The sequence below is a fragment of the Fusarium coffeatum genome (assembly GCF_003316985.1).
Source record: "Fusarium coffeatum strain FIESC_28 chromosome Unknown BRIP53273_contig_55, whole genome shotgun sequence".
NCBI classification, from domain to species: domain Eukaryota; kingdom Fungi; phylum Ascomycota; class Sordariomycetes; order Hypocreales; family Nectriaceae; genus Fusarium; species Fusarium coffeatum.
Window position 1 is genome coordinate 1 of NW_022157852.1, and position 25,020 is coordinate 25,020.

The 25,020-nt window shown below is 48.7% G+C and overlaps 9 protein-coding genes across 9 annotated transcripts; 6 read left to right on the forward strand and 3 right to left on the reverse strand.

Annotated features, from left to right (window-relative positions):
• Positions 1–2,048: 2,048 nt before the first annotated feature.
• FIESC28_02527 (uncharacterized protein) lies at positions 2,049–2,897 on the forward strand (the record flags this gene model as incomplete). Its single annotated transcript, XM_031156676.1, has 3 exons — positions 2,049–2,495; positions 2,547–2,799; positions 2,854–2,897. The coding sequence occupies 3 exons, from the start codon at positions 2,049–2,051 to the stop codon at positions 2,895–2,897; spliced, it is 744 nt and encodes a 247-aa protein (XP_031019185.1).
• A 199-nt stretch (positions 2,898–3,096) lies between these two features.
• Positions 3,097–4,620, reverse strand: FIESC28_02528 (uncharacterized protein; the record flags this gene model as incomplete). Its single annotated transcript, XM_031156677.1, has 4 exons — positions 3,097–3,765; positions 3,813–4,323; positions 4,385–4,457; positions 4,506–4,620. 4 exons carry the CDS (start codon positions 4,618–4,620, stop codon positions 3,097–3,099), a joined length of 1,368 nt encoding a protein of 455 aa, XP_031019186.1.
• Positions 4,621–5,887: 1,267 nt separating this feature from the next.
• Positions 5,888–9,100, forward strand: FIESC28_02529 (uncharacterized protein; the record flags this gene model as incomplete). Its single annotated transcript, XM_031156678.1, has 10 exons — positions 5,888–5,890; positions 5,942–5,986; positions 6,035–6,106; positions 6,157–6,306; positions 6,355–6,432; positions 6,502–6,579; positions 6,636–7,055; positions 7,105–7,536; positions 7,586–8,779; positions 8,834–9,100. The coding sequence occupies 10 exons, from the start codon at positions 5,888–5,890 to the stop codon at positions 9,098–9,100; spliced, it is 2,739 nt and encodes a 912-aa protein (XP_031019187.1).
• A 342-nt stretch (positions 9,101–9,442) lies between these two features.
• On the forward strand, positions 9,443–9,778 carry FIESC28_02530 (uncharacterized protein; the record flags this gene model as incomplete). Its single annotated transcript, XM_031156679.1, has 2 exons — positions 9,443–9,692; positions 9,747–9,778. The coding sequence occupies 2 exons, from the start codon at positions 9,443–9,445 to the stop codon at positions 9,776–9,778; spliced, it is 282 nt and encodes a 93-aa protein (XP_031019188.1).
• A 909-nt stretch (positions 9,779–10,687) lies between these two features.
• FIESC28_02531 (uncharacterized protein) lies at positions 10,688–11,762 on the forward strand (the record flags this gene model as incomplete). Its single annotated transcript, XM_031156680.1, has 2 exons — positions 10,688–10,715; positions 10,768–11,762. 2 exons carry the CDS (start codon positions 10,688–10,690, stop codon positions 11,760–11,762), a joined length of 1,023 nt encoding a protein of 340 aa, XP_031019189.1.
• Positions 11,763–15,738: 3,976 nt separating this feature from the next.
• On the forward strand, positions 15,739–18,549 carry FIESC28_02532 (uncharacterized protein; the record flags this gene model as incomplete). The annotated part of the gene is made up of 2 exons (XM_031156681.1): positions 15,739–15,858; positions 15,919–18,549. 2 exons carry the CDS (start codon positions 15,739–15,741, stop codon positions 18,547–18,549), a joined length of 2,751 nt encoding a protein of 916 aa, XP_031019190.1.
• A 749-nt stretch (positions 18,550–19,298) lies between these two features.
• Positions 19,299–21,484, forward strand: FIESC28_02533 (uncharacterized protein; the record flags this gene model as incomplete). The annotated part of the gene is made up of 2 exons (XM_031156682.1): positions 19,299–20,032; positions 20,083–21,484. 2 exons carry the CDS (start codon positions 19,299–19,301, stop codon positions 21,482–21,484), a joined length of 2,136 nt encoding a protein of 711 aa, XP_031019191.1.
• Positions 21,485–21,838: 354 nt separating this feature from the next.
• Positions 21,839–23,227, reverse strand: FIESC28_02534 (uncharacterized protein; the record flags this gene model as incomplete). The annotated part of the gene is made up of 1 exon (XM_031156683.1): positions 21,839–23,227. The coding sequence occupies one exon, from the start codon at positions 23,225–23,227 to the stop codon at positions 21,839–21,841; it is 1,389 nt and encodes a 462-aa protein (XP_031019192.1).
• A 905-nt stretch (positions 23,228–24,132) lies between these two features.
• Positions 24,133–24,923, reverse strand: FIESC28_02535 (uncharacterized protein; the record flags this gene model as incomplete). The annotated part of the gene is made up of 3 exons (XM_031156684.1): positions 24,133–24,488; positions 24,542–24,605; positions 24,891–24,923. The coding sequence occupies 3 exons, from the start codon at positions 24,921–24,923 to the stop codon at positions 24,133–24,135; spliced, it is 453 nt and encodes a 150-aa protein (XP_031019193.1).
• Positions 24,924–25,020: the final 97 nt, after the last annotated feature.

Consider the following 25,020-nt stretch of genomic DNA (forward strand, 5'->3'; position numbering starts at 1 on the left):
CCGCTGTTGTATGTTTTTGCCTTTTTATCTTTTAATCGTGATGTTAAGCCGACGAGGTAACTAAGTCACTTCAGCACATCCTTTGCCCACTAGTTTTGCATTTGTATCTAATTCGTTTGTATTCATTCTTTCACCTAATTGTTCTAAATCTGATTTATTGATGAGCATTTGAATAGTAGCTATTGTCGTCTGATGATAGACTAAGTGGAACTGTGGGTTTATATGAGATCCACGTTAAGAGCGAAACAACGCCTCCATGTTTACATAAAGAATAAGATGGATATACCCTGGTACCCAATCTATAAATGAATCTTCTGAGAAAAATGAGAGGAAAGAACCTGCAGGATAGCGCTCAGTATCAGGCGCTGGCTAATCCTGTCGAGAGTCAGGTAGGTAACAGAAGAAATATCCTCCAAGGCTCAGGATGTGGAATCAAAGCAACCCAAGTGTTAGTCTAAGCTAACATAAGTAAGTTGTTTCGTCTCTGCTTTTATCAGCGGCCAATTCTCCTGGCAGCCCGACGAGGGTTTCCTTGAGTCAAGTCTTGACATGAATGCTATAGAGGGTACCAACACTGCACTGTCAATACACTCACGGAATACTGGGCTGGGCCTGTGCTGCACCAGCTAACGCAGACTGTGTATATCATAAGATTTACATATCTATATGTCGATGCTCCCCTGTTTGGTTAGAACGCAGCTCATACTCAGAGAACTTCGAACTAAATGTCGTCTTAGACAATGCAAATCGGATATATTTATATCTTGATACTTGTAGTTACTTCTACTCTAGCATTCGAGAATGCAGGTAGATAAAGAAGATTAAGAAGCATTGCCTCTTGTTATCTTGAAGTTGAATCTCGTCCTCTGAACCCACGTCATGTAGTCCTGGAATAATTTCGAGTACTTACACTCTTACAGTCATTTGAATGGAAGAGAGACTAACCAGTCATCAGGACTTAAGAAAAAAGCATCCGAGGATGGGAAATCTTCTCCTTGGTGGGAGTTGTTTCTGGACCAGACCCCAGAATAGCGTCTGGTTCTCAAATATCATAGGATAGAACGAAGGCCTCATTCTTTTCCTATCATTCGGATGAATGGGATGTTCTGCACATGGCCAAATCATAAATAGTCTGAAGGTCTGTCACGAGACACTTCGGAGGGGAGCTCCGTTGGCAAACGACTGGGACGGATCGACGGTCCGGCTCACAACATGCAGATATATACGCCAACGAGGGGAATGCATTCACATGACTAACAAATTCTAAAGAGTAGAAGAGGCAAATGGATAACTCTCGACACCATCAGGATAAACAACTAGGTTCAATAAGTAATGGCATTGTTCTGTGCCTCTATTCTATTCACTTTTGTTGGCGGAATTCAGAGCTGACCAAATGTTCAACATCAAGTCAAATCCCATGATGACTGACATGCTCAGTATAAAATGAATGTAACCATAACTAGAGTATTAACAAGATATACTAAAGGCCAATTCGTACATAGAAACATAATCCCAAAGCTACTTGTTTGGTGCTATCTTTTAGTTGCTCGAGCAGCATTTAACCCCAGAGTTGGTCGAATACAATATATCGAGGAGCAATATCTATTTATCTTACAAAGCCTACCGACTAGAGAAGCACTAACGTAGAAAATCCAAGCGCTAGGAATGTTTTCGCGTCTATCCGTAAGCCAATGATCGTGAGGTAAACCACCCAAAACGATGCTGGATTAGGACAACCTGATGAAGCTCCGGACATTTTGTTTCCCAATTCGTCCTCGCCAAGAGAATCCTTGTTCAACATCGACAACCTCAAAGTTAAATGTTTGAATAGTTTCGTTTCAATGGTGGGAATATTAAACATCGTTTCATTCACACATTGCCGTTTCAAGCTTGCTTTCCAAATGGAGTTTCCCTCCCGAAGACCAAAGTGATGCTATACAACTCGGTATATAACTTGGACGTTTCTTCACGACAATAGTAGATCTTTTTCTAATTCGTCACGCCCATCACCTTCAATAGTATCTCATCTGCCTCAAAAAGAGCTCATTATGCAGATTACTCTCTCCCTTCTCTGCACCGCCGCCCTGGCCGCAGCTCACGGCTACGTCGAGACAGCCACCATTGGAGGCCAGACCTACCAATTCTACAATCCCTATGCCGACCCCTACATGAACCCTCCTCCTCAGCGCGTCTCCCGTGCAATCCCCGGAAATGGCCCCGTGGAGGACGTCACCTCCATTGACATGCAGTGCAATGGATACACTGCTGGAGGTATCAAGGGCAGCCAGCCCGCTGCTCTACACGCTGAGGCTAAGGCTGGCTCAAGCGTTAACTTGAAGTGGACTATTTGGCCTGACTCCCACGTTGGACCTGTCATTACTTATATGGCCAGATGTCCCGACTCGGGATGTGATAAGTGGATGCCTGGCACTGAGAAGGTGTGGTTCAAGATCCAGGAGGCTGGACGAGAGGGAACCAGCAACAACTGGGCTTCGGTAAGTATACATACGACTACAAATCTGAGGAAGTTATTAATTGTGATACAGTCTGTTATCATGAAGGCTGGCAATAAGGGCGTCGACTACACCATCCCCTCATGCATCAAGCCAGGCTACTACCTCGTCCGTCATGAGACCATTGCTCTTCACTCAGCTACCGGATACCCAGGAGCTCAGTTCTACCCTGGATGCCATCAGCTCAAGGTTACTGGAGGTGGCAGCGCTACTCCTTCCAACCTCGTCGCATTCCCGGGTGCTTATGCTAGCAGCGACCCTGGTGTCACTTACAACCCCTACCAGGGTAGGTCATTCTCGTTCAGAGCCTTGTTATAACGTTTACTAATTTGGTGTGTAGCTACCACTTATAAGATTCCCGGCCCTGCTGTGTTCAAGTGCTAGATCGCTTGAATGATGTTTCTTCTTTCCACTAGTTGGCCTTTATTGCTTGACGTATATTTGATTTGAGAACATATAGCATTGTTGTACATAAGTGGTATATAGTCCCATTCACAATCTGACCAGGCTATCAGACTATATCCTCTGTCCTCGATCAAACAAACTTGCCGTTCTGCCTGACAGTGACCTGTATATCCTAAACTTACTTGTTCTCTGTCGGAGGTGTCCTCGTCCCTGAAGAACTAAATGTAGCAGCCCTCTTAACTACTTCCACAACCTCTCCAGTAGGCGATTCAGTATGAACCCACCAATGCCAAATAATTGCCAAAAGCACCACAAAGACCGTCAACGGAATGGCGATCCACCACATGGTCCAAAACAGCGGCGTGAGCTTAACATCCCACGTCTGTCCATCCTTGAGCACTTCCGACGTGAATAGCTGCGACCCGATAACAGTTGCCACCCCCGTCGTAGGCAAAAAGATCATGGTAATAGCAGCAATGACCTTCATGGAGTTGGAGTCCTGGATCATGACCATGGAATCTTGCTGCGTTACGAGGTTGAAGGAGAGGGTTATGGCGTTGTCGATGCGCTTTTGGAGACTGTTGAGACGGAGTTGACTTGACTTGAAAAGGGAGCGGCGGTATTGGAGGGTTTCGCGGAGTTGCCTGAGGACTGGTTCTCTGGATGTTACTTGTTCCGTGGTTTGATGGTTGCCCACGTTGTGGATTGTTGAGTCGACGATCATGAGGCATGACTCAATTGCTTCAGCGATGTGGATTATGTGTTTGGCGCAGTTGTGCATCGCTGAGAAGGGTACCTTGCTGCTCATCTTGCGGATATTTTTGGAGTTGGCATACTCGAGGATTAACTATGCAGATTAGCCAGCTGCTCCAAGAGATGGAGAGAGGAACTTACGTGCTCAAGAGGACCAAAGACGGTGTTCATTTTCCAAACTGTGTCGTCGACCTCAAAATAAAGCGCATCGAACAGTAGATCAAACAAAATATAGGCATCAACCTTGACATCCCCCCACGCTTTCGCAGCAACAAACTCCCCAATTCTCTGTCTAATCCTGTTCGTAGCTCCGAAACAAACCAAAGTGACAGAGCCCCCATTATCAACTCTTAAGAAGAAACCAGCGCGATGCCAACTATAATCCGCCTGCGGAAGATTGGAGGCATGATAGCCCATCGCTGCAGCGCGATTTTCAATCTCTGGTGCGCTACCTGGTGCTTGTTTGATGTCGATGTTTTTACAAAGAAAGTGAAACCAAGAGGATGAACCGTTGGAGTCTGTCGCATGGTTGAAGCTGTGGCTCACGGATTGTAGACGTTCTTTTGTGAAGTCACTGGGTATGTTAAGAATGTTGAAGAGTTCGAGGGTTTGGGAAAGAGCGTCTCTTCTGGGGAGATCAAGAGGTGCAAACCTGAATTGTCAGTCTCTGATCTGAACCATGAATATCGTTCTGCTCTTGAGTTGAGACTTACACAATCCTCAAACTCGCCTTCTGTCGCAGACATCGGGCATTTGAATCGAGAAACCAACGACCTTCAGGATGATCTGCAACTATGAGTTATTGCATCTAGAGCGTGGAAAATTGCGGCTCACCGTGAGTTACTTCCCAAATATTGAGCATCCATTGTGGAAAAGCAACAGACAATGGAGTCTGAGTAGCCTCCTGGGCAAAAGCGTCATACGGATTCGATCTCTGAGTCCAAGACATGATGAATACTCAAGGTTGCCAAGTAAATCTGCTTCGATTCAATCACGCAGAATGAATTGATTGTCACTTTAACTACCTTAAGAGAGACAACCTCTGTGAGTCCCCCTCTTGGCAGGGGTCCTTCAGCTCTTGAGTCCTACATGAACCAAACTGACCCCTCAAGCGCCAGCCTGATTGTCTCGAAACCAATGGCGTTTGTCATAATACACCACTTCATATTGATATCTATTTAGGGGTTATCGAAAGCCTCGAGTCTAGACCCCAGCCATGTCTCAAGCCTCATCGCCGTCTCTTAACGGAAATGCCACCACTAACTTAAACCCCTCATTCCCTCGTACTGTATCCGTACAGTTAAGTCACTTAACTATTAGACTTATAATTATTAAGCTTCCCGTGGGTTACATGGCGCGGACCGGTCGAGTTAGTTTAGCTCCCCAGGGCTGAAAATAGGCGCTTCTTCTTGCCAGGGGTTTTATATGCTTGTCGACCTATCAGAGCTGACGCTATTGTATGCAACTTGCATGCACTTTTCTTATCTTCAGCTCATATGATCTCCGGAAGGGTTTCACAATTTTGCATTTTGTTAATAATATTCGTACTTAATTTCGTCAGGATCTGCACTTGTCGCCCAGCATTCCGCTTTCGGGCGGCCTTGTATAAGGTAGGGAGATGGGGAGACTCAGATCCTGGGGGCGTCAAACCTTACAAGGCGACCTCTCCCAACGCTTTGTCTGCGACAATATGTCAGGGGTTAGTGCGACGGCAGGGCATTCTCGACAAGCCACGGCTGCAGTCCCGCCCTCGAGCGAACCAATATATCTAATGCAAATGACATGCCGTACCTCAGCCGCTCTTAACAATTGACCCAGAGTTGGATGCCACGGAAGATGCCGTTTCCCCTGATAGTGTCCGATATCGTGAGGCTGAATGCAGGAGGTCAGGAATAGTCACAGCGTCACATGAACGGGTGACCTGATTTAGTGGAGGATCTGATTCTAGGTCGCATCCTCCGGTGGCGAAAGGAACGGGGCGCGTTGCATCGAGATATCGGCGTCTAGTCCTTCTCCCCTCATAGGATGGCATCTAGATTCAGCTCTGCTAGGCTGAGAGCTCCTTTGTGGCAGCCTCTTCACAAACACGTTTCCGTTTATTAGCGGTAGGGAGAACCGTTTGAGAATCTCAAAGCCTTGGACTCTTCTTCTCCTCATCCTGTGTCTTATATTCTCTTCTTCTTCTTCAACACAAGTAATCATTTAATATTTGAACCATGGTATTTCCTCTTATAAATCCCTTGATTCATTCAGTTGTTGACATGGTATAGGCTCACGCACACGGAGGATACTGGGATCCCAACTCTGTCGGCGATGTGAGTTTGACTCTTGTATCCTGAAGCAAAGACATTAACAAGATCAAGTACACTCATACACCACCTGCTGTACCTCACCAAGCACACGGAGGTGCATATACCCCGGGAAGCTCTGTTGTGGTATGTCTCTCCCACATACGTCTGCTCTTCAACGTTCTCACTCCTTCTAGTCCTACCAAAACCAACCATACCCCCATCCTCACCAACAACAAGTCTCTCCATCTACAAGTCCCCTCTCAGCACAATCAACTAGCTACATAACCTCCCCTATCTCACAGCATCAAACTCAAACCACGATGCAGTACCAACAGCAGCCCATGGTTAGTATACCTGTCACCTTCGCTATCGTCAGTTGCTCACAAATACAGGCCCACTATGGCCAAGGTCAACAAGGCGTTATCTATCAACAACAGGGTTCGAGCAGCGGTCAGCAGGACGGGCCAATGGTAAAGCTCTTCCGCGGATGCTTTTGTTTCTAGTTGAAGATCATTTTCTAAATTGAATTCTCTTTTTAGCAGAACAAAGTTGCCAGTGTCCCTGTAACTACCACTCGTCGTCTCACAACCACCAACAGCAACCAAGATGAGAAAGAAGTGAATCATCCCCTTGTCCTATTATCTTCATGTACAAGTTTACTAACAGCCTTCAGCGAGCTGAAAAGGAATTCCCCGTCACACTCAAAGGAAGCAAACACTTCTTCGAATCCCGCTCCATCTACCGCTGGCGCAACCCTGTTCTCTACCAAAAGCCTGGCTACAACTTCACCAACAACGAGGTCAAGATACGACACCGTGACTACGCAGGTCGGGTCTCCTTCAAGCCTCGCTCCGATCGCTATCTTCACCACAACGATGGTTACCTCCGTAACATGTACGTCGCATGCGTGGACGACATTTATGAAGGTCCGGGTACGTCTACCTGGAAGAGAACATATGTTCGTAAGGTTGCACCTATGAAGGTGCGCATTGCGACATGGATCATTGACTTTAGCTATGATCCTCAGAGTTGGGGAGATTGGGGAATTATGGTGTTGAGGACGTTGCCTGCTGCTATTGCTATGGCTCTTGTTGTAAGTCTTTCGAAGGTGACGGGTATGTTATAAATACTGACGATTGTAGTTCTGGGATGGTAAACCAACTGTCATTCATCGAAGCCTTTGCTACGCCCCTGTTCTTTACAGATATCATGGCGATGCCAAGGTCTGGAGCAACCTTCTCGAGAACCGTAAGGGTCTCTCCCTCATGGCACGTAACAATGCCGTCTATCGCATGCTACGACCTCGCTATCTGTGCTTCCTCCGTGAAGCCTTCAACGATGAGAACAGAGGAGTCGATGTCCGCAGCGTCGAAGAGTGGGAGAACAGCGATGGCCAAGATGTCAACCTTTCTTATCTCTTTGTCGCTTACTCGACTGAGCACTTCAGCCATAGCTCTCAGGAGGATATGATGGCTCTTCATCACATTGCTGAGACTGCTTGTCGTGCTGCGAAGTTGCCTGCGTATTGGATTGCTTGCAGCTGTATGCGCGACGAGAAAGAACTTGAGTCTGATGTAAGTGCTGCCACTCAGTATCGATATCTTCTCTGACTAACATGTGCAGGTTTACCGCATCTCAGATGTTCTTCGTGGCTCAGACAGAATGGTCATCGCCGTCGGAAGAGGCAAGCACTCTCAGCCCGGCTCCTCAGGTAAAGCCAACACAGAATCTCTCCTCCGCGAATGGGGTAGCAGAATGTGGACTTTCCCAGAAGTTCTCCTCAGCCCAGGTCGTACCATCTCGGTCTACACCCGCGATGGCAACCTCCAGTCTCCCCTAGTCGTGGCTAAGAACCAGTTCGCTGCTCAAGTCTGGACATACATGGAACCTGATGTGGCTCGTCACCTTATCGACCACTACCTTGGCAGCATCAGCCTTAGTCATCTTGAACAGGCTGTTCTGGCATTGAAGTGTCTTTATAGTCGCCGTACCACGGAGTATCTCCCAGGTGACCAGGCCTACGCTCTTATGGGACTCTTGAGACTTCGACCACAGATTGATCGAACAGACACTGCCTTCCAGGCTTTCTCACGACTATCTCTGGCCAACGACTCTGATGGACTCCTCGAGAGATACATTTGTACTCTGCCCCTGACAAAGGAACAGCCATGGTACGACATGACAGATGCCTACGAGTCCTCCCTTTGGGACATCACACCATACTGTCAAGTCGCTGGTATCGCTGATAACGACACCATCATCATTGACGGCGCATGGGGCATCTCCATTCGCTGGAAGACCTTCTATCCAGTTTACTGGTCCACCGGTCCCTCTTGGAAGAGATGGTTCTCGGCCATTGCAGTAGAATGGAACGGAGCATTCTTCATTGCCGCAATTGCACTCATCGCAAGTGGAGCTTCTGCCAATACCTCTACTACTGTCAGTGATGGCTTCACCACCACGACTTACACTAGCAACGCTGGCACAGCTATGATCATTCCTGGTGTCATGTTCCTTCTCCTCTTCCTGTACATCTGGCTTATTACACCAAACTTGGTCCGTGTTATCTACGGTGGAAAGTTTGCTGACACTCAAGCTGAAATGTTTGGCTTTGAGGGCCATCTTAACGCACCAACCATTGAGCGCGCCATCTTTGGTGGTAACTTTGGTCGTTTCTCCTGGACCACCAATGGCAGTCCCCTGAGTCGCAGTGTCGTCAACGAATTCGGCGAACGGGTCGGCATCGATCCTTGCAAAGACCCCGAAATCAGAATGAAGGTTGAGACAGCCAAACAAGCTCGCCCCGGTGACGTGAGGGTAAGCCCTACACTCTTTACCTTTGCTTTTCGCTTAACTAATTTAATTTATTAGATCTTCACTCTGGTTGATACGTATAACATGGAGTTGACCCTCTTCGAGGCTGTCAGACCACCCGTAACTCTCATGTTCTGCGCCACTGAAGGTGGTATGCAACGAGCTATTGGATGCTCTTATGAGTGGGAGACTCAAACTATGTTCCGTGAGACTGTCTTGAGGATGCCTACAACTGCTTTGAACCGCATGGATCGTGTTCCTCGGTTCCGTATGGGTATTCAGCGACCTGTATATCCATCTGCTCCGATCACAGGCGCCGTTTAAGTTAAGGTTTTGATCTTTACTGGAGGTTTTATTCCCTTTTCTTCCACCTCTTTGTCTGGTTGGGTGCGTGTCTGGAAGATAATACTATGTGTCTATCTAATCGACCTTTTTATGTTTATATAAAGTCTACTCTTGAACACGTGAATAGCTTTCTTCATGCGTGGTTCCTATTCGACATCGCTTCCTTCCATAATTCTGAACTTGGTGACAGGAACAAAATAATTAATATTCACAAATCATACGTTTGTCCCCGTCACTCTTTTCCCATTCCCCTCCCAAAAATCCATCAGGGAGATGCCATCCTTTACCACAATCATAACCAACACTCCCACAACCATCACGATGCCAACTCTCAGACCCAATACCACCCGATCCCGGGTACCAAAGCTCAACCAAGACGGAATACCGATGGAGTACCTCCAACGAAGAGGCGAAAAGTTTGCCCGCGGAACCATCTTCCAGAAACACGACGGATTGGGGGTCGCCGTTTGGGCCGTCGCCCTCGGCATCTGTGTTTGTGTCATCGGCGGCTTGGCTGCGGGTAACAAGAAGTACGAAGAGAAGAAGGCAAAAGAACAAGAAGTAGAAGAAGGTACGATGAAGCGCTGGTCACACTTTGAGGAGGGCTTGCTGACCTTTATGACAGGGCAGGAGTACTACAAAAAGACATATCCTTAGCTTTTCCCGACGAACAGAGCTATGTCCGGTTCGGCTTTTGGTAAGATATACCGGCCATTTGACCGTCCATCACTCACACTATCTTGAGCTTGTGCCCTTGGGGGGGAAGGGCGGATCATTGCAGAGTAGTGGTGGCTTCATATCACAATGCTCGTTTAGGGATATCTTTGGAACATGCGAACTTTACAGCAGGACCCATACTCGACGACGCGATATACTCAAAAGTCAGGTTTTAGGTAGGAAACATACACAGTCAAATCCAATACTACCTCTGTTCAGATTTCGTACGATACGAACCGCAAATCAAGTGGTTTGCATCCCCAATATTAATCACCACAAAGAGCAACTCTGCCAATACCGATGATGAACCTATCCCATGACAATAGCTAGATATGCCTGTGCGCAGGATATACTCTCATAAGATCGTCATTATAGGATCTGAGGCATACACAGGCACTTGTACTCTTCAAAGTTACCACGGGGTAAAATTGCGCCGATGATGAACTATCTGAGGCACATCAGCATCAAATATTTTTCTTTCTTGCACTTGCTTTGTTACTGAGTATTTAGCTTTTTATAATCACCTTGGTCGTTGATAACTGGCTATGAAGCTTGGCTAGAGTTGGACTGTCTTAGCATTAACACAGAGACACTTGTAACAATCATGTTCATCTCCATCTACAACTCAATAATTTAAAAAGATGACTGCGTGTGTAATTGATAAACCAGATTGGATTATTACCTAGAAATACTGAGATGGAACCCACCTCGACGAGGCGAGGCACCCTTGACGTGCAGCTCTTATCGATAAGAGGCGGGGCAGCTGCCTGGAGTATCCAACATCAACTGTTGCACTACCTATAACATTTCTGATTCTACATATTACATTAAATACTCCGGGTCGTCACAATGGAGGCATCGGCTCTCAAAGCTTGGGGTACGTTCGCCTCAATACCTTCAAACAATCCAGAAGCTAACGAATGCGACAGAGTTGGACAACAACGTCCAATTAGTTGACCCCAAACGCGACGCTCTCTACAACTTCGACCCAGAGGCTCAGAAAGCCATCAATAATGAACAACCATGGAAACAAGACCCAGGCCACTTTAAGCATGTCCGAATAAGCGCCATCGCTCTCATCAAGATGACCATGCACGCCCGCTCAGGCGGCAATCTCGAGGTCATGGGCCTGATGCAAGGCTACACCCAAGGCGACACATTCATCGTCACCGACGCCTTCCGACTTCCCGTCGAGGGAACCGAGACTAGGGTGAATGCTCAAGACGAAGCCAACGAATACATTGTCGAGTATCTCGACATGTGCCGAGCGCAAGGGCGACAGGAGAACGTGGTGGGCTGGTACCATAGTCATCCAGGTTATGGATGCTGGCTAAGCGGTATCGATGTGGACACCCAAGCCATGCAGCAGCAGTTCCAGGATCCATTCCTTGCCGTCGTTATCGATCCCGACCGTACCATCAACTCCGGCAAGGTCGACATTGGCGGTTTCAGAACTTACCCAGCGGACTACAAACCCGCTGGCGGCGTTACCTCTGACGGCTTCCAAGCAGTACCTCTCGCCAAAGCCGCCGAATTTGGTGCCCACGCAAGCCGCTACTATAGTCTCGAAGTCTCCCATTTCAAGAGTTCACTCGACGCCCACCTACTAGAGCTTCTCTGGCACAAGTATTGGGTGCAGACGCTTAGCCAGAACCCGCTCATCACGAACCGCGACTATGGAAACAAGCAGATGCTCGATTTGAGCTCAAAGATCAAGGAGGCGACGACAGGCATTACTCGAACCCGAGCTGGCCAAGGCATGATGATGGGAGCAAGCTCTAAAAGTTCTGATAAAGCCATGGACAAGCTTGCCAAGGAAGCAAACCTGATTGCATCAAAGGAGCGATCTGGTCTTATTGCGAATGAGGTCAAGGCTAGTCTTTTCAATGACCTCGGGTCAAAGGAGAATCCTACGTCGGAATGAGGCATGACGGGTTGTGTTTATGGGAATGCATGTAGCATAACGATTTCGGCATAGATGGCGTTCAGAGGTCAATAAGCAATCATTACTTTTTCGACATTTGTCTAGTTCTCTTGATATCTCGTCCCTTGTATGGATACAAACGTGCATGTTTCGATGTATCAGGTCCTGGCTGGCACAAAGGCGATTTGTTGCCGATAGTCTAGTTGTTGCGCCTCCTTCCCCTGCACGTTTTCTTCAGAAAGAATGGCGGCTTGGATGGTTCCCGAATTCTGCTTGTAAGCTCCCCACAGTCGGAGGTTCTCGATGACCATTTCCGCTCTGTCCGGCGGTAAACCCGGACCGGGTGGGTCCAACGGCCGGGCGTAGGATCGTCGACTTTATCAACAGGCGTAAAATCAACGACAGCTTGATAATGGAGCTGTCATACTATCACGATAATTTCCACTGGCTATATATTATGGGTTGTGGGGTTGTTATAAGGTTGGTCCCAGTCAGTGACTGCGATAACAGCAGTTGAGTCAAGTATATGTCCTGCATAGCAACATCAATGGATGGATGATTCAGTTGCTTTATCTACGGCCCGGCACATGATATGAATATTTATTTGCATTTCTCCCCCGTGCCAATTCAGGCAATGTCTTACTCTATGAAGATCTTTATCAAGGGGTATCCATGCTCGAGGCCTCCTGTCCTGGCCCCAGGGTGTCAGAAGAATTGGCCCCTAAAGACATAAGATACGAAATAATTTGGTCACTTTATGCTAGCTTAGACCAGTAGTTAGGTTACTTTATTAATGAAAGCCTAAACCTTGAAGGACAATTCTTCTGTTACCCACCTGCCTGGCAACCAAAGATACCCTACAGCTCGACATGAGAAAGGTATGTGACTGGGTTGCCTTGACCCGTTACTTCACGGGTAGAGACGTAAAAAGAAACCACTGTATTTCGTCCCTGTGGCGGATGGAAGCTCGCATAGTTTGAAGTTACATGCCCGGCAGTGCTACCGATGGAAGCTCACAAGACGGAGATGATGAGTCCATGGGGATCTAGACGTTACGCGTGTACGACTGAGCACGTTGTGGCTCGAGCTCGACTGGGCAACGATCAACCAGTAGCCGAGCACACGAGCACCCAGAGAAGGTAAAGCGAGGCGTGATGTGATGAGTTTAAAGATGAGGGGAAGGGGGGAGATCAATCGGTATTACTCAGAATAGAATTGAGTTTCTTGTCAAAAGATTCACGGTCGGTCCTTTTTTCACTTCTTCTTCTTCTTCTTCAAGTTACCAGGAACAAGAACCGAGTGACAGGCCAAGCACTAGAATAAAGAGACATGTTCTGTGTGGATGGAAAGATTGGGATGGATGCATTGATGCGTTCAGTGGCTCAAAGGCTAATACTGACGAAACACAGTCAAGACGTCACCCTTGGTTACAGAAGTCATTAGCCATCGACGTCTCAGGGCTCGGCTTTCAGTCTCAGTGCTTGGCTGCTCTCACATGTTTACATCTGATTAATTACTCGGGAATTGCCTCGACACCAGCGAATGCATGCAGAGGGAAGAGACATACGGAGATTAAAGCATCCGGAGGGATGACTATAGGGACAGACATTGACATTTTGTTTCTGTACAGTATCCAGATTTGATACCATCCTTGAAATCACTCGACACCATCTTTGTTGGAAGAATTGCCTAATTGATGGATGTTGATGCCGATTTTGGTCTTGACGGCAACCCTACATTAGACTAGACTGCGTTGCACTGCGCTGTACAGGAAATAAACTGACGTAAATGTTGCTTTTTTCATGTCGACGATGTGACGTCATGGATCGCTCACCTTAACGTCGAGCTAACGAAACGAAAGCTTTGACGCGATCGCATCGCGGCATTGGCTGCGATCATGATCAGCTCAGCCCACGCGGCAGATTAATTGAGCTCCATTTCTCAGTCCCACCTGTATTAGTAGTTCTGTAGTAGGCTGTACCGTACAGTAGGCAGTTTAACTAAAATTGACAAGAAGAGAAAAACAGGGTAAACACGCGAGTCTGCAAATCAAACAAACCCGTCAAATTGGACAATTACGTGTCATTGGGTCTGGAAATTGAGCTATGACGATGTGCAGCTCATGGAGCTCCCGTCCATGATGGCTCCAGCTTTTTAATTCAGTGGAGACCTGGGGGAAGAGCTCTAGTTCTAATTCTTTAGTGCTGCCCGAGCTGTAATTAGAGCTGTCCACCTCCTGGGCACTTCTCCAGATTCATTCCAGCCAAGAACAGCTATCCTTGTTTTCTTCTTCAAGAAAAAAGAGAGATGCAATATCGGAGGCTCATCGGCATCCTTGCTTGGTCGGTCGACATCACATCACACATCCGCTCAGCTCTGCAAGGTAGTAACCCATTAATTATATCATGATGCAGGCAGTTGGCAGATCATCTGTTTTTATTCCGCCGAAGCGAGAGTTCCACTCTGGCAGATCTGAGCAGGGAGATATCGGGAATAGGGTCAAAAAGGATGTCAACATCCATCATGTCAAAATTCCATTATCGTCGATTCACCAACAAACACAGAGAAGCCAGGGTGAAAGGACGCACAGAGTCTGACTTGTACCACTGATCAATTCTTGGCAGCGCAAGCAGTGAAAAAAATAGTACTGTTCTGGTGCTGTGCTGTCTTACCTAGCTTCGATTCAGCGAACCAGCCAGGGCTCTGTAAGACATGTTGCAACATTTGATGGATTCTTGCCAGGACAACCTGCTTTATGGGCTCATTGTCTGTGAATGCAATAAACAATATCAGTGAATAGTTCCTTCAACAGGTGTGGCTTGCAATTGTCAACGGCTTTTATTTCATCTCGTTGCTACCTATTCACGATCCAGGCCTGATCGTCGCCAAGATATCATGACAACAAGGGATAGTGTAAACGCTGAGGCTTGACCGCCCTCTAAATCCCCCCTGACGCTTTCCAAACCGTAATCTAATTGGGGATCAAAGTGCTTCATCACAATAAAACCGATGCAACCTTGATTTCTCCTTTCAGCTGCTGCCCTTGCAATATTCCTTCCTTCAATTCTTTTGGCGATGGGATGGCAGGATGGTGATGGACTGCGGAAGGATGATCTGTCTGACCCCTGCTTAGTTAGAGGGATACCCTTGCTAGCCGTAGGGTTCGCTCCGGATTCATTGTCATAGCCAAGCAGGGGTGGTTGCGACCAGCAAGCATGGAAACGAGCAAGCAAACGACAGGGCAGTGATTCAATCAATAATGGATCCATCCAGTGCCAATGCCAATACTTTCCCTCCCAGCGTTTGAGTGCCTTGATCATTAAACCGATAGCGCGTGTCAGTACCTGGGTACTAACTGTAGGTAGGTAGGTACCTCATAGCGCTGGTCTGGACCTGGACCTGACCTGAACCTGACCTGGCCAACGATTGACAATCGTCTGGCCGATGACGTCCTCGATCACAGTCGTCGCCCTTAGCAAACGTCAACGTCACTGGGCTCCCTTCCAACCACCAAATCTTGCCCGGATCCAGCCAAAACGTGTAACTCAGGGTAATGGTAATGGAACCTTGGCTTGGCTGTTCCCCATTACCCATTACTTAATTGTCCCCTTCGTGCCTGCCTGTCACGGGAGTCTCCTGAATCAAAAAACTATATCATATCCATCACCGCTCCTGCCTTACACCAGCTCCTCTTTCCCCATTTCCATCTACTGTCAAATTCCTCACCTAATACAATACCCAACTGCTTTGTGATACCCATCCCCTAGGATACCAAACAACAAACAGCTTTTTTCCCTTTTATTACCTACGCTACGCAACGCAACGCTACTCTTACGAATACGTCACGTCTAAACATCCCCTCTCAGTAATAAGATCGGCCTTTGCATCGTCTCTTATTCCATTTATCAAATCAAGGTCATACTTTTCGGTGGCATAACGACTTAATAACGAGATACCCCATACACCGTTGCCTATCATGTCTACCGGTGCAAACGTCAACAAACCCACAAACGTTAAGACAAAGGAGGCCGACGTCAACCGCAAGCTTCAACTCTACGGAATCATTTCTGCCTTCCAGAGCGGCAAGGTCCCTTCAGTGAGTATTCCTGCCGAATAAACATCCATCTTTACAGCCTACTGACGCGTTTGACTTCAGAACGATCAAATCGATGTCGCCCTAAGCAGTTTCCTCGCCTCTCGCTCTCTTTCTAGCAACCATGAGAAGCTTTCCACTGAGGGACAGGAGCTGGTTAAGGATGCTGCCAACGTTATCAAGCAAGCCAAGTATCTTCTTCTCTCCAAGAACGACGGCAACTTGATCCAGGACTTCATCTACCAAACTACCCAATTCGACCCCAAGAACGTCAACACACCCAACGCTCCTGTTAGCAAGGATGCTGCCAAGCAGGATGGTGACCAGGCGCTCGAGGGTTTGAGAACCCTCGGCCAGCTCCTCATCACTAACGGTCAGTTCCGCAAGCTGTTGTCTGATGCTACTGTTCTCTTCCGCGACATGGCCGGTGACGCCGCTACCAACGCCGCTGCCCGTGTCCGCCCCTCCCAGGAGCAGCTTCAGCAGCTCGACGAGCCCGCTCAGGACAATGTCTGGCACGAGGCCCCTGATTTCTCCAAGGAGAACTTCAAGAACCAGGCCAAGGGTATCTACAGTGGAAACCCCAAGCAGGACGCCAAGGACATTGCCTCCGCCGGTGTCAACTCTGCTGCCCCCGGACAGCAGCAGCCCCTTCAGCAGGACCACCAGGGTAACCTCCAGCCCAACCAGGGTGCTCACCCTCAGGCCACTACCGGCCTCGAGTCTGGCAACATTGCCTCCACCTCTGGCAACCCTGCTGATGCTGCCCGCGACACCGCTCGCCAGACCGACCCCCAGGCTGGCAAGAGCGCCGCCAAGCAGGTTGCTGAGCAGAAGCTTGACAACAAGATCGACCCTGAGACCAAGGAGAACATCCTCCAGCGCAACGAGGAGTACCGCCAGAAGGCACGCAACTACCTCGACAAGAAGATGCCCCAGGAGCGCAAGGACCAGACTATCTGGCGCCTCAAGAAGATGATTCTTGAGTGCCAGCAGCACGAAGACTACTCCCAGGCCATCCAGACTCTTCTTCGCCTGGCTGAGACTTACAGCCGACACGGCCGCACTGTTGGCCAGGGATCCACCAGCACTGCTAAGGACGCTCGTGGAGGCCTTGGTGCCGCTGAACGTGATCTCCGTACTATCATTGAGCGATTCGCCAACGGCACATCCACTGAGGACCTCTGGGAGGCTATTGGTCAGATCTACCGCGACGCTGATAACGACCGCGAGCTCAAGGATTGGTTCAAGTCTATGGACTCTTACATCCGCCGATGCCTCCTCCAGCAGGGTTACATCCTCGAGGAGCAGTCTACCCGCGAGTGGGATCAGCTCTATGACCAGGGCCGATACCTCCTCCGCAACAAGTACCGCGGCCACACCGACCGCGTCGTTGACGAGATCAAGTTCCTCGCCCAGGAGTTCGATCATGACCCCCAGAACCACGCTTTCGCTGAGTCCCTTACCAAGCTATTCAAGGACCTTGGCAACGACAAGGATGGCAAGCCTGTCTTCAAGCCCCATCTGCTCAAGGACTTGAGGGATGTCATCCTTCCCGCTGCCCTCGAGAACATCGCATACATCCCCATTCCCCGAATTGAGTACACCGACTCTCAGTTCGATGCTGTCATCGAGAACCTTGTCCTCGAGAGCGACAACTTCGCTCCCAACGTCTTCGAGGTTTCCAGCGAGCACTACTTCCGCTGGGGCCGCAAGAAGATTGCCAACAAGAACCACCAGACCATGGAGGTCAAGGTTGCTGGCATCCAGATGGATCTTCGCGACGTGAGCTTCTACGTCAACCGCAAGCAGGGCTTCCCGTCCATCACCGACACCGGTGTTGCTGACATCGTCCTCCCTGGCGATGGCTTCTCCTTTAAGATGAAGGTCTCCACTGCTGAGAAGAAGGATCGCCAGAACTACTTCAAGGTTGAAAAGGTTGATGTGGACTTTGACAAGATTCAGATCAAGGTCAAGAAGTCCAACCACAAGTTGCTCTTCTCTGTCCTCAAGCCTATCATGCTCAAGGTCATCAGAGCCCCTCTCCAGAAGGCTGTTGAGAAGGTTATCAAGGACCAGTGCAACAAGCTTGACCAGATCTGCTACCAGGTCAAGCAGGAGGCTGACCGTGCTACTGCTGAGGCCAAGAACAACCCTGAGGATGCTCCCAACATCTACAACCGTTACTACAACGCCGCTCAGAAGCAGTTCACCGCGAAGAAGCAGAAGGCCCAGGAAGTTGCTTCTGACAAGAAGGCCAACATTGCTATGACCAAGGAGGACAGCATCTTCCCCAACATCGACCTTCCTGGTGGCATCAGCACCAAGGCCACCGAGTACAAGGAGCTTGCCCGCAAGGGTGACAAGTGGGAGAGCCCTGTCTTCTCCATCGGTTCTGCTAAGAAGAGCACCGATATTCCTTCTCCTCCCAAGATCCAGCGCAAGGCTCACCCCGTTTCCAACCTTGGCCCCAAGAACACCGGGTCGGACTACGATTTCTACCCTGCTGGCGGTAACGGCCACCAGCACACTGGTAACGGTGCCATGAACGGTAACGGCTACCACGTTGGCCACGGAGATGGCATCAACGGTGGTGTTAACAGCAAGCACCTTGGTGGAAACAGCCTGAACAATGGCCAGAACGTCCAAATGGGACAGAACCCTATGGTTGGCCAGACCATGAACACTGTTTAGGATCCTTGTTGCGAGGATGCCAACTAGACACAGGAAAATTAATTGTGGAGGATTGTTGATGCTATACCCATCACGCGCTTGAGTTGTCTTTATTCTCTTTGTTTTTGATACCACACTGGCAGCAACGACGATGGGCGGATAAAGCACAAGACTGTGCTTGGTTAAGAAAAATTACGGTTTATTAATTAGTGAATGACGGCCTTTTCCTTTGTTTGAGGGTATACACGATTGGTTGATAGTTAAATTGATTCTTTACCTTTAATCACCGATTACCATGACACGATGACTTATCTGTGACTGCGTATGATGCCTTGAATGTTGAGTGTGGAAGGATAGGTAGTTAACATAAATGATGGGTAGTAGATATGAAGTTACGATAGAAGTCAATCACAGGTATGAGCCGCACTGGAAGAAGTGGGGTCTGTACAGAAAAGGGATAGTGGCGCAGAACCTCAGGACGACGTCACCATGGAGGGACCAGCTTGCCGTGGATCTCGCCCTTAAAGAAGCACTCATTGAATGATGCATGGCTTAAAATACGTGCAACAAATCCTATACTTTTTGGCGGGTCTAATCAGTGGCAGTCACTTGCTGAAATACTTCATAATCACTGACCAGTAAAGCCCGTAACAAACATTTTATCGTCACCACCAAAAAAATACTTTTACTCTCGACTTTACCTCACTTCCTCATCTTTCTTTCTCACCTTTACCTACATACCAAAGTCTCTCGATGAGACAGCAGACAATATGACGTCTGTGACTTTAGCACCCGAGCAGGTGCACGCTCTATTTGATATCCTTACACACCACGAAACATACTCCGAAATCCAAGCCTTTAAATATCCAGATGCTGTCACAGGCTACGGATACCCCTTCACAAGAAAGTTTGTTGAATCATCGACTACACAGAGCGCCCCATCTAGTTCAGGATGGAGAAGTTGGGCTGGAACTCCGGCGAACTCAAGACCTGGGACGCCAAAGGGCAGCAAGGATACAAAAGAGACAACAAACAGTGCAGAAGATGACAACAAGCCCTCTACATCGCCTATTCTTCACGGCATGCTAACTAGATTCATCTTGAAACTTCCCGGTATCAAAGATTTGCCTCGAGAATTTTGGTCTATGAGAATACAGGGGTTGTTGATGAGACTTGGAGAAGCTGAACTTTCAGAAAGCTATGATAAAGGTGCTTTAGGGCTGAGAAAGGTGTTGGCCACGGGTTCAAGTGGCTTGCTTGAGATGGTCAGTCGAGGATTTCTTGGCGGTGTCAAGAGAACGCATCAAACAGAGAAGAAAGATGCGAAGAGAGTTGAGTACGATCGCACCAAGGCGACGGATCTAATCAAGGCTTGGGACGACGTCGTTGAAGGATTAGTCTATGGAGGCTTGGTGGATGAGATGTTTGATCAATTCAGCAAAACTTCGGACGTTGAGAGTCATTCTCCTGTTATCGGCGCGGCAGCAGAATACGCCATCATCCAGTATGTTCTACCCTGCCGGTCTCCTACGACTGTAGCTAACCCAACCACAGCCTTGCAACTTTCATCCACCACATCTTCGTCCTCTCCCCTGAAGGCCAATATCTTCTCAAACTTCTCGAGAACATTCACAATCTCATTCCCTACAAGATGATCAAGCAGACGCTACGGATGGGCAGTACCTCTGGTATGATCAACGGTATGATGCGCCTACTCCTGGCCAAGCTGAGCGTTACGAGCGTTACCAACTGGATTGGGTTGACCGCCAATGCGGACGATGGTATGAACGTCTTGCAGCGTATCATCTCTCTGGTGCTGTCCTGGGATGCGAGCGAGTTCCGCAAGAGTGCGGATAAGGTTGAGAAAGCTAAGGATCGACCCAGTGACGAGATGCTCGAGGCAATTCGGCAATATATTGCTCTGAACCGCGATGAGCATAAGACTGTTCGACACGCCAGTGAAGAGCACGCTCAGTCAATCATCACGGCTATCTTTAACGGTTCTAACCCAACCTTGGCGACGCAACTCAACGAGCAGAAACACGCGCAGTGTCTTGAGTATTATTCTGCCCTCCTTTCCGTTCGTGACCGCGAGAGCATAACGACAGCTTTCTGTCGCCAACCTCCCGATCTATTTACTGCAACTATCAAGGATTTATTTGGGGCATATGAGCCCATGATCCGTATGGTGCATTCTCAAATAGATCTTCGCGAACACATGGAGTCAGCACAGCTATTCATCGACGAGTTCATCAAGACCAGCAAACCGAAGGAGTCGGGCAGCTTGCCAATGGTCGACGACTATGTCTCCCTGTTCATGAGAAACAGAGAGCTCATGTACAGGTGGGTTCACGCGTTTGCAAAGTCGTGCCCTGATGTCTGGAAGGAGATGAAGAAGTGGACTCAAGATGCTGTTCTCAAGTTCCGTCAGGAGCGGAAGTCTGTGAGCGTCAAGAAGGACGCTAAGAACGAGGAGTCAGGCAAGATGAGCAATGGGACAGTTGAGATGAGTACCATGGATGAGAAGCTCAACAAACTATTCCAGTCAATCCCTGAGAAGTCTCACAAGGACGTACTAAGCGCTCTGGATAACCACGCCGCATACCTCGCACAGGTCGAAGCTCTCTCCATGTGTCGTCTTCAACGCATCATCGACTCCGACGATTCAGAATCCGGCAATATGTCTGGTCCAGGCATGTATCTCTCCCGCTGGCAGAGTCTCCTTGAAGACACGCCCATCACACCAGCTGCGCCCAAGGGACCTGTTCGCCATGGCAAAGATGTCAAGAATACGATCACTATGGGTAAGATCGGAGTTGAGGGTACAGTAGTGGTGCAGGAGAAGGCGCTCAAGGCGGCAAAGGAAGAAGCTGAAGAGGGGCCTGAGGCACCTAATGTAGACGCTGTGGTTAAGCAGATGTCGGATGGGTTCCGGAAGCTGTTGCAGAAGAATTGAGGTAACGCGGAACGAACATCATTGGTAGAGGGTTACGAACACGATAGAGGCAATACAGGATAGTTGCATTGGGTTATAAGCATTGAGATTCATAGCAAATGTTCCCAAGAAGATAATGTTGGATGATAAGCCCGCTAATACATGAAAATCCCTCGATGTGACACACATGACACTTCCCCCCTTAGATCTTCAGACTGCCATCCTACCCCGTCCCTGGAGTGTACCGAATTTTCCATGACATGGTGTTCCGGGCTCGAGCCCTCCAAAAATGTGAAGCTTTCACGGAATTGGTGACATTCCTTCCACATCGCTTTGAACAATACAGCATGCACCCTTCGTAAGAGCATTCGCGCCTCAGATGTGCTCGGCCCCTTGGATTAGGCCACAGGGCACCGAACTGCTAGGCACCCTTTCCAAGATCCGTGCTGAGCCGTTCTCCGGTCTCGTCATGAGATATCGTCGCGGTGAACGATCCCGAACGGGCCTCTCTCTCCTTCTGCAAGGCGAGGCACTCCTTGCTCTCTGCGGGCCTCCATTGTTGCGTGATCGACCAAACAGAGTCCGCTGTACACGAGGGACCGTCTGTCGCTGTCGTTCATTGCCCTCGAGTACTTCGATAGGTGCTTCTATCACCGGCGTCGCGGGAAGAGGTTTGCTTACATGAACGGCATTCTTCCTCCTGTTATGAGCGCTCATGGTCCTGGCGAAACCGACAAGAGCGGATGTCGCTCCTTCGGGACAGTCTTGCATCTGGCCAACTCGATAGGCGAGGCCATCTATAAGACTGTCAATTTCTTCAGACATGCCTGCTGGTGAAGTGGATCGTATGTTTGTCAGATCGATTTGGTCGACGTGTTGTACCTCCTCGTCGTCGGATATGACTTCTATGCCTGAATCGTCGGGGAGGATGTCACCAAAATCGAAATCTTGGGGGTCGAAAGCTGCGCTTTGGACTGGACGTCTAGGACTGTTGTTATGAATGTCTCTTAGAACATACTCTTTCTTGATCAAGCGATCTCTCCAGAGTAGCCTGATGGTGACTCTCGTCGCGTCTGATAGCCTGCGCACTAACGACTTGCAACGCTGGCAGTGCTTTCGGGAGAAGTACACTTCAAAGAGCGGGCGAGTGCCATCTTGCCAGCGAACAGTACGGAGTTTGTGCAGATCCTCCATAGTGACTTTGTCCAGGTCTTTCGTGATCTTGAAGGACTCGAGGAGAACACAGATGCCGTGAACTGCGAGTTTGACTTCAACATGGGATCCCAAAAAGATACCATCCCTATTCTCATCGATGCTTGTCCTGTCGTAGGGACTCCCCATTTTCATACCAAGTATCCTACCCATGGATATGACTCGTCTCGTCCAAACATTATTCGGAAGGACGCCCTTCTTTTTGTCGAGAAGATCGCCATATTGTCCGAGGCCATGGCCAGATTCGGCGGCAGCTAGAACAATACGCTGCGCTTGGGGTGTCGCAACAGCGATGAAGCCCGTCGTCTTGTTCTCGAGTTGCCTTGTAATTCCCCCTTGGGAGATGAAGCGTTTAGCTCTCTGGTGGCTGAATTTAAAGGAGATGTTAGCTCCGAGCACCTGGACAGTGAGAGTTGTTTCTTCGGCGTCGATCATGTGGTAGAAGAAGATGAGTGGTGAAGATTTGCTGATTGATGAAACGAATTTAGGAAGAAGCTCTGCTACCTCTTCGGAGCTTTCATTGTTTGAGATGAGATTTGAAACAAAAGACATGATTGTTGATAAAGAGTGATATCTAAAAGTGAGTGGTGTGTGAGCTGTTTGAAGAAGAGGAATGAATCGAGTTGGAATGTTAATGGTGTGCACTTACAGCTCACTCTGCTTTAGATGATGATTTTAGAGTAGAAGCGGGCCATCAGAGGCATCATGATTCACAACCGCTTTCTCTCTTCTCAGAATACAGATGAATTAGTTCATGCTCAATAGGGAAGGGGTTCCCAACAAGGAGTTATCCCGTCAAACTGCTTCAAACACCACACTCATAACTGACGATGTAAAGAAACGATGAAAGATTGAATACGTACAGGTTTAGTCGTGACAGTCGTAGGCGTACTTAAAAACAGTGATTTTTTTAATGAGAAACTCGTTCAAAGAAGCACGCGATATAACGCGATAGCCTCACTTCTCCCGCTTCGGAACCGCCTCCAACGGCTGGCGATAAGAGAACACGAGACAATGATGATGTTGTGGTTGGAGAAAGGAATGAAGTGGAATAGAAGGTTATGCTTGGAGAGTAAACGCAGGCGAGTGGGTGTGCTCAAGGAGATTAACGAGTGCTCATGTTGGGGAGGTTAATGATATGAAGAGGGGTAGGGAGCACAGTTCACATATTTCAAATCAAGAAAGGCAGCTGCCTGGAATCTCAGAAGACATAAGCACATTCACATTCACATTCACATTCACATTCACATTCACAGTAACGAATCGACCGTAGGATGAACGACAAGTTGGACGGGCCTTTGACCAAACCGAATGACCCAGAGTCAGGGGAATCTCATTCATACATGACAAAATCTATGACCCAACGCCCAAATCCATTGCCATTGCTACCATTGACCGGGTAAAGAACCGCCAGACTTTTTGTGTGCTCGAGTTAAATTAGAATTGAAGGACTAGATTTACTCGTCATCCTCCTCCTCCTCGGCCTCAGCGGTGGTCTGGGCGATACGGTCCAAATCACGCTGACCGGCCTGGGTGATGCGGCGGCCACCCTTCTCCTCGTCCTGCTCAAGGACACCGATCTTCTCAAGAGCCTGCATGACCTTTCGGTCGACGGAGCCGGAAGCATCGACGTGCTTGGAGGGACGGCTGCCGCGGTTCTTGGCGGTACCGTGGACCTTGCGGAGACGGCCGACACCAACGGTCTTGCGGAGGTAGACGTGGCGGGCGATGGAGGCAGCACGGACGTAGAACCAGTCAATGTCCTGGGGAGGGAGCTCCTTAGCAGGACCAGTCTTGACGGTGTCGACCCAACCTGGGCAAGTTAGAAATTTGTTTTGGTTTGAGAGTGAATGTTAGGAGTCATACCAGGGATGGGAAGCTTGCCCTGACGCTTCAAGAAAGCAGAGTAGGCAGTGATGAACTTCTGCGCCTGCAGTCACAAAACCCATTAGCATGATTCCGTCGTCAGAAGTCTTTCGACTCCCTCGCGCCTGCTCCTCAATCCCATTTGTACCCAGCCCTACTGCGCATAGCAGCCGACACAGCGTTCAGTATTAGATGTATAATATTTCGCACTGAGCCAGCGCCATCGCGGGCAAGCGGTTCTCGTGGAAATTGTGTTGCCAAGTCGTCGAGTAGAGATCGTTGGGGTATGTTTTCTCAGGAATAATCGATTCCTTCGGTTCCTGTGATTTTTCTTTTAGGGAGTACCTACATCGACATCGCGAACAGTAACTCCGCCGGCCATTTTTGCGGTATTGTTGGTGGTTGGGTGGGTGGAGGGAAATTGGTCGTTGGGTGAGGTTGTCGAAGCGTCGCGAGGATTGAGCTCGAGGCAATTTGCT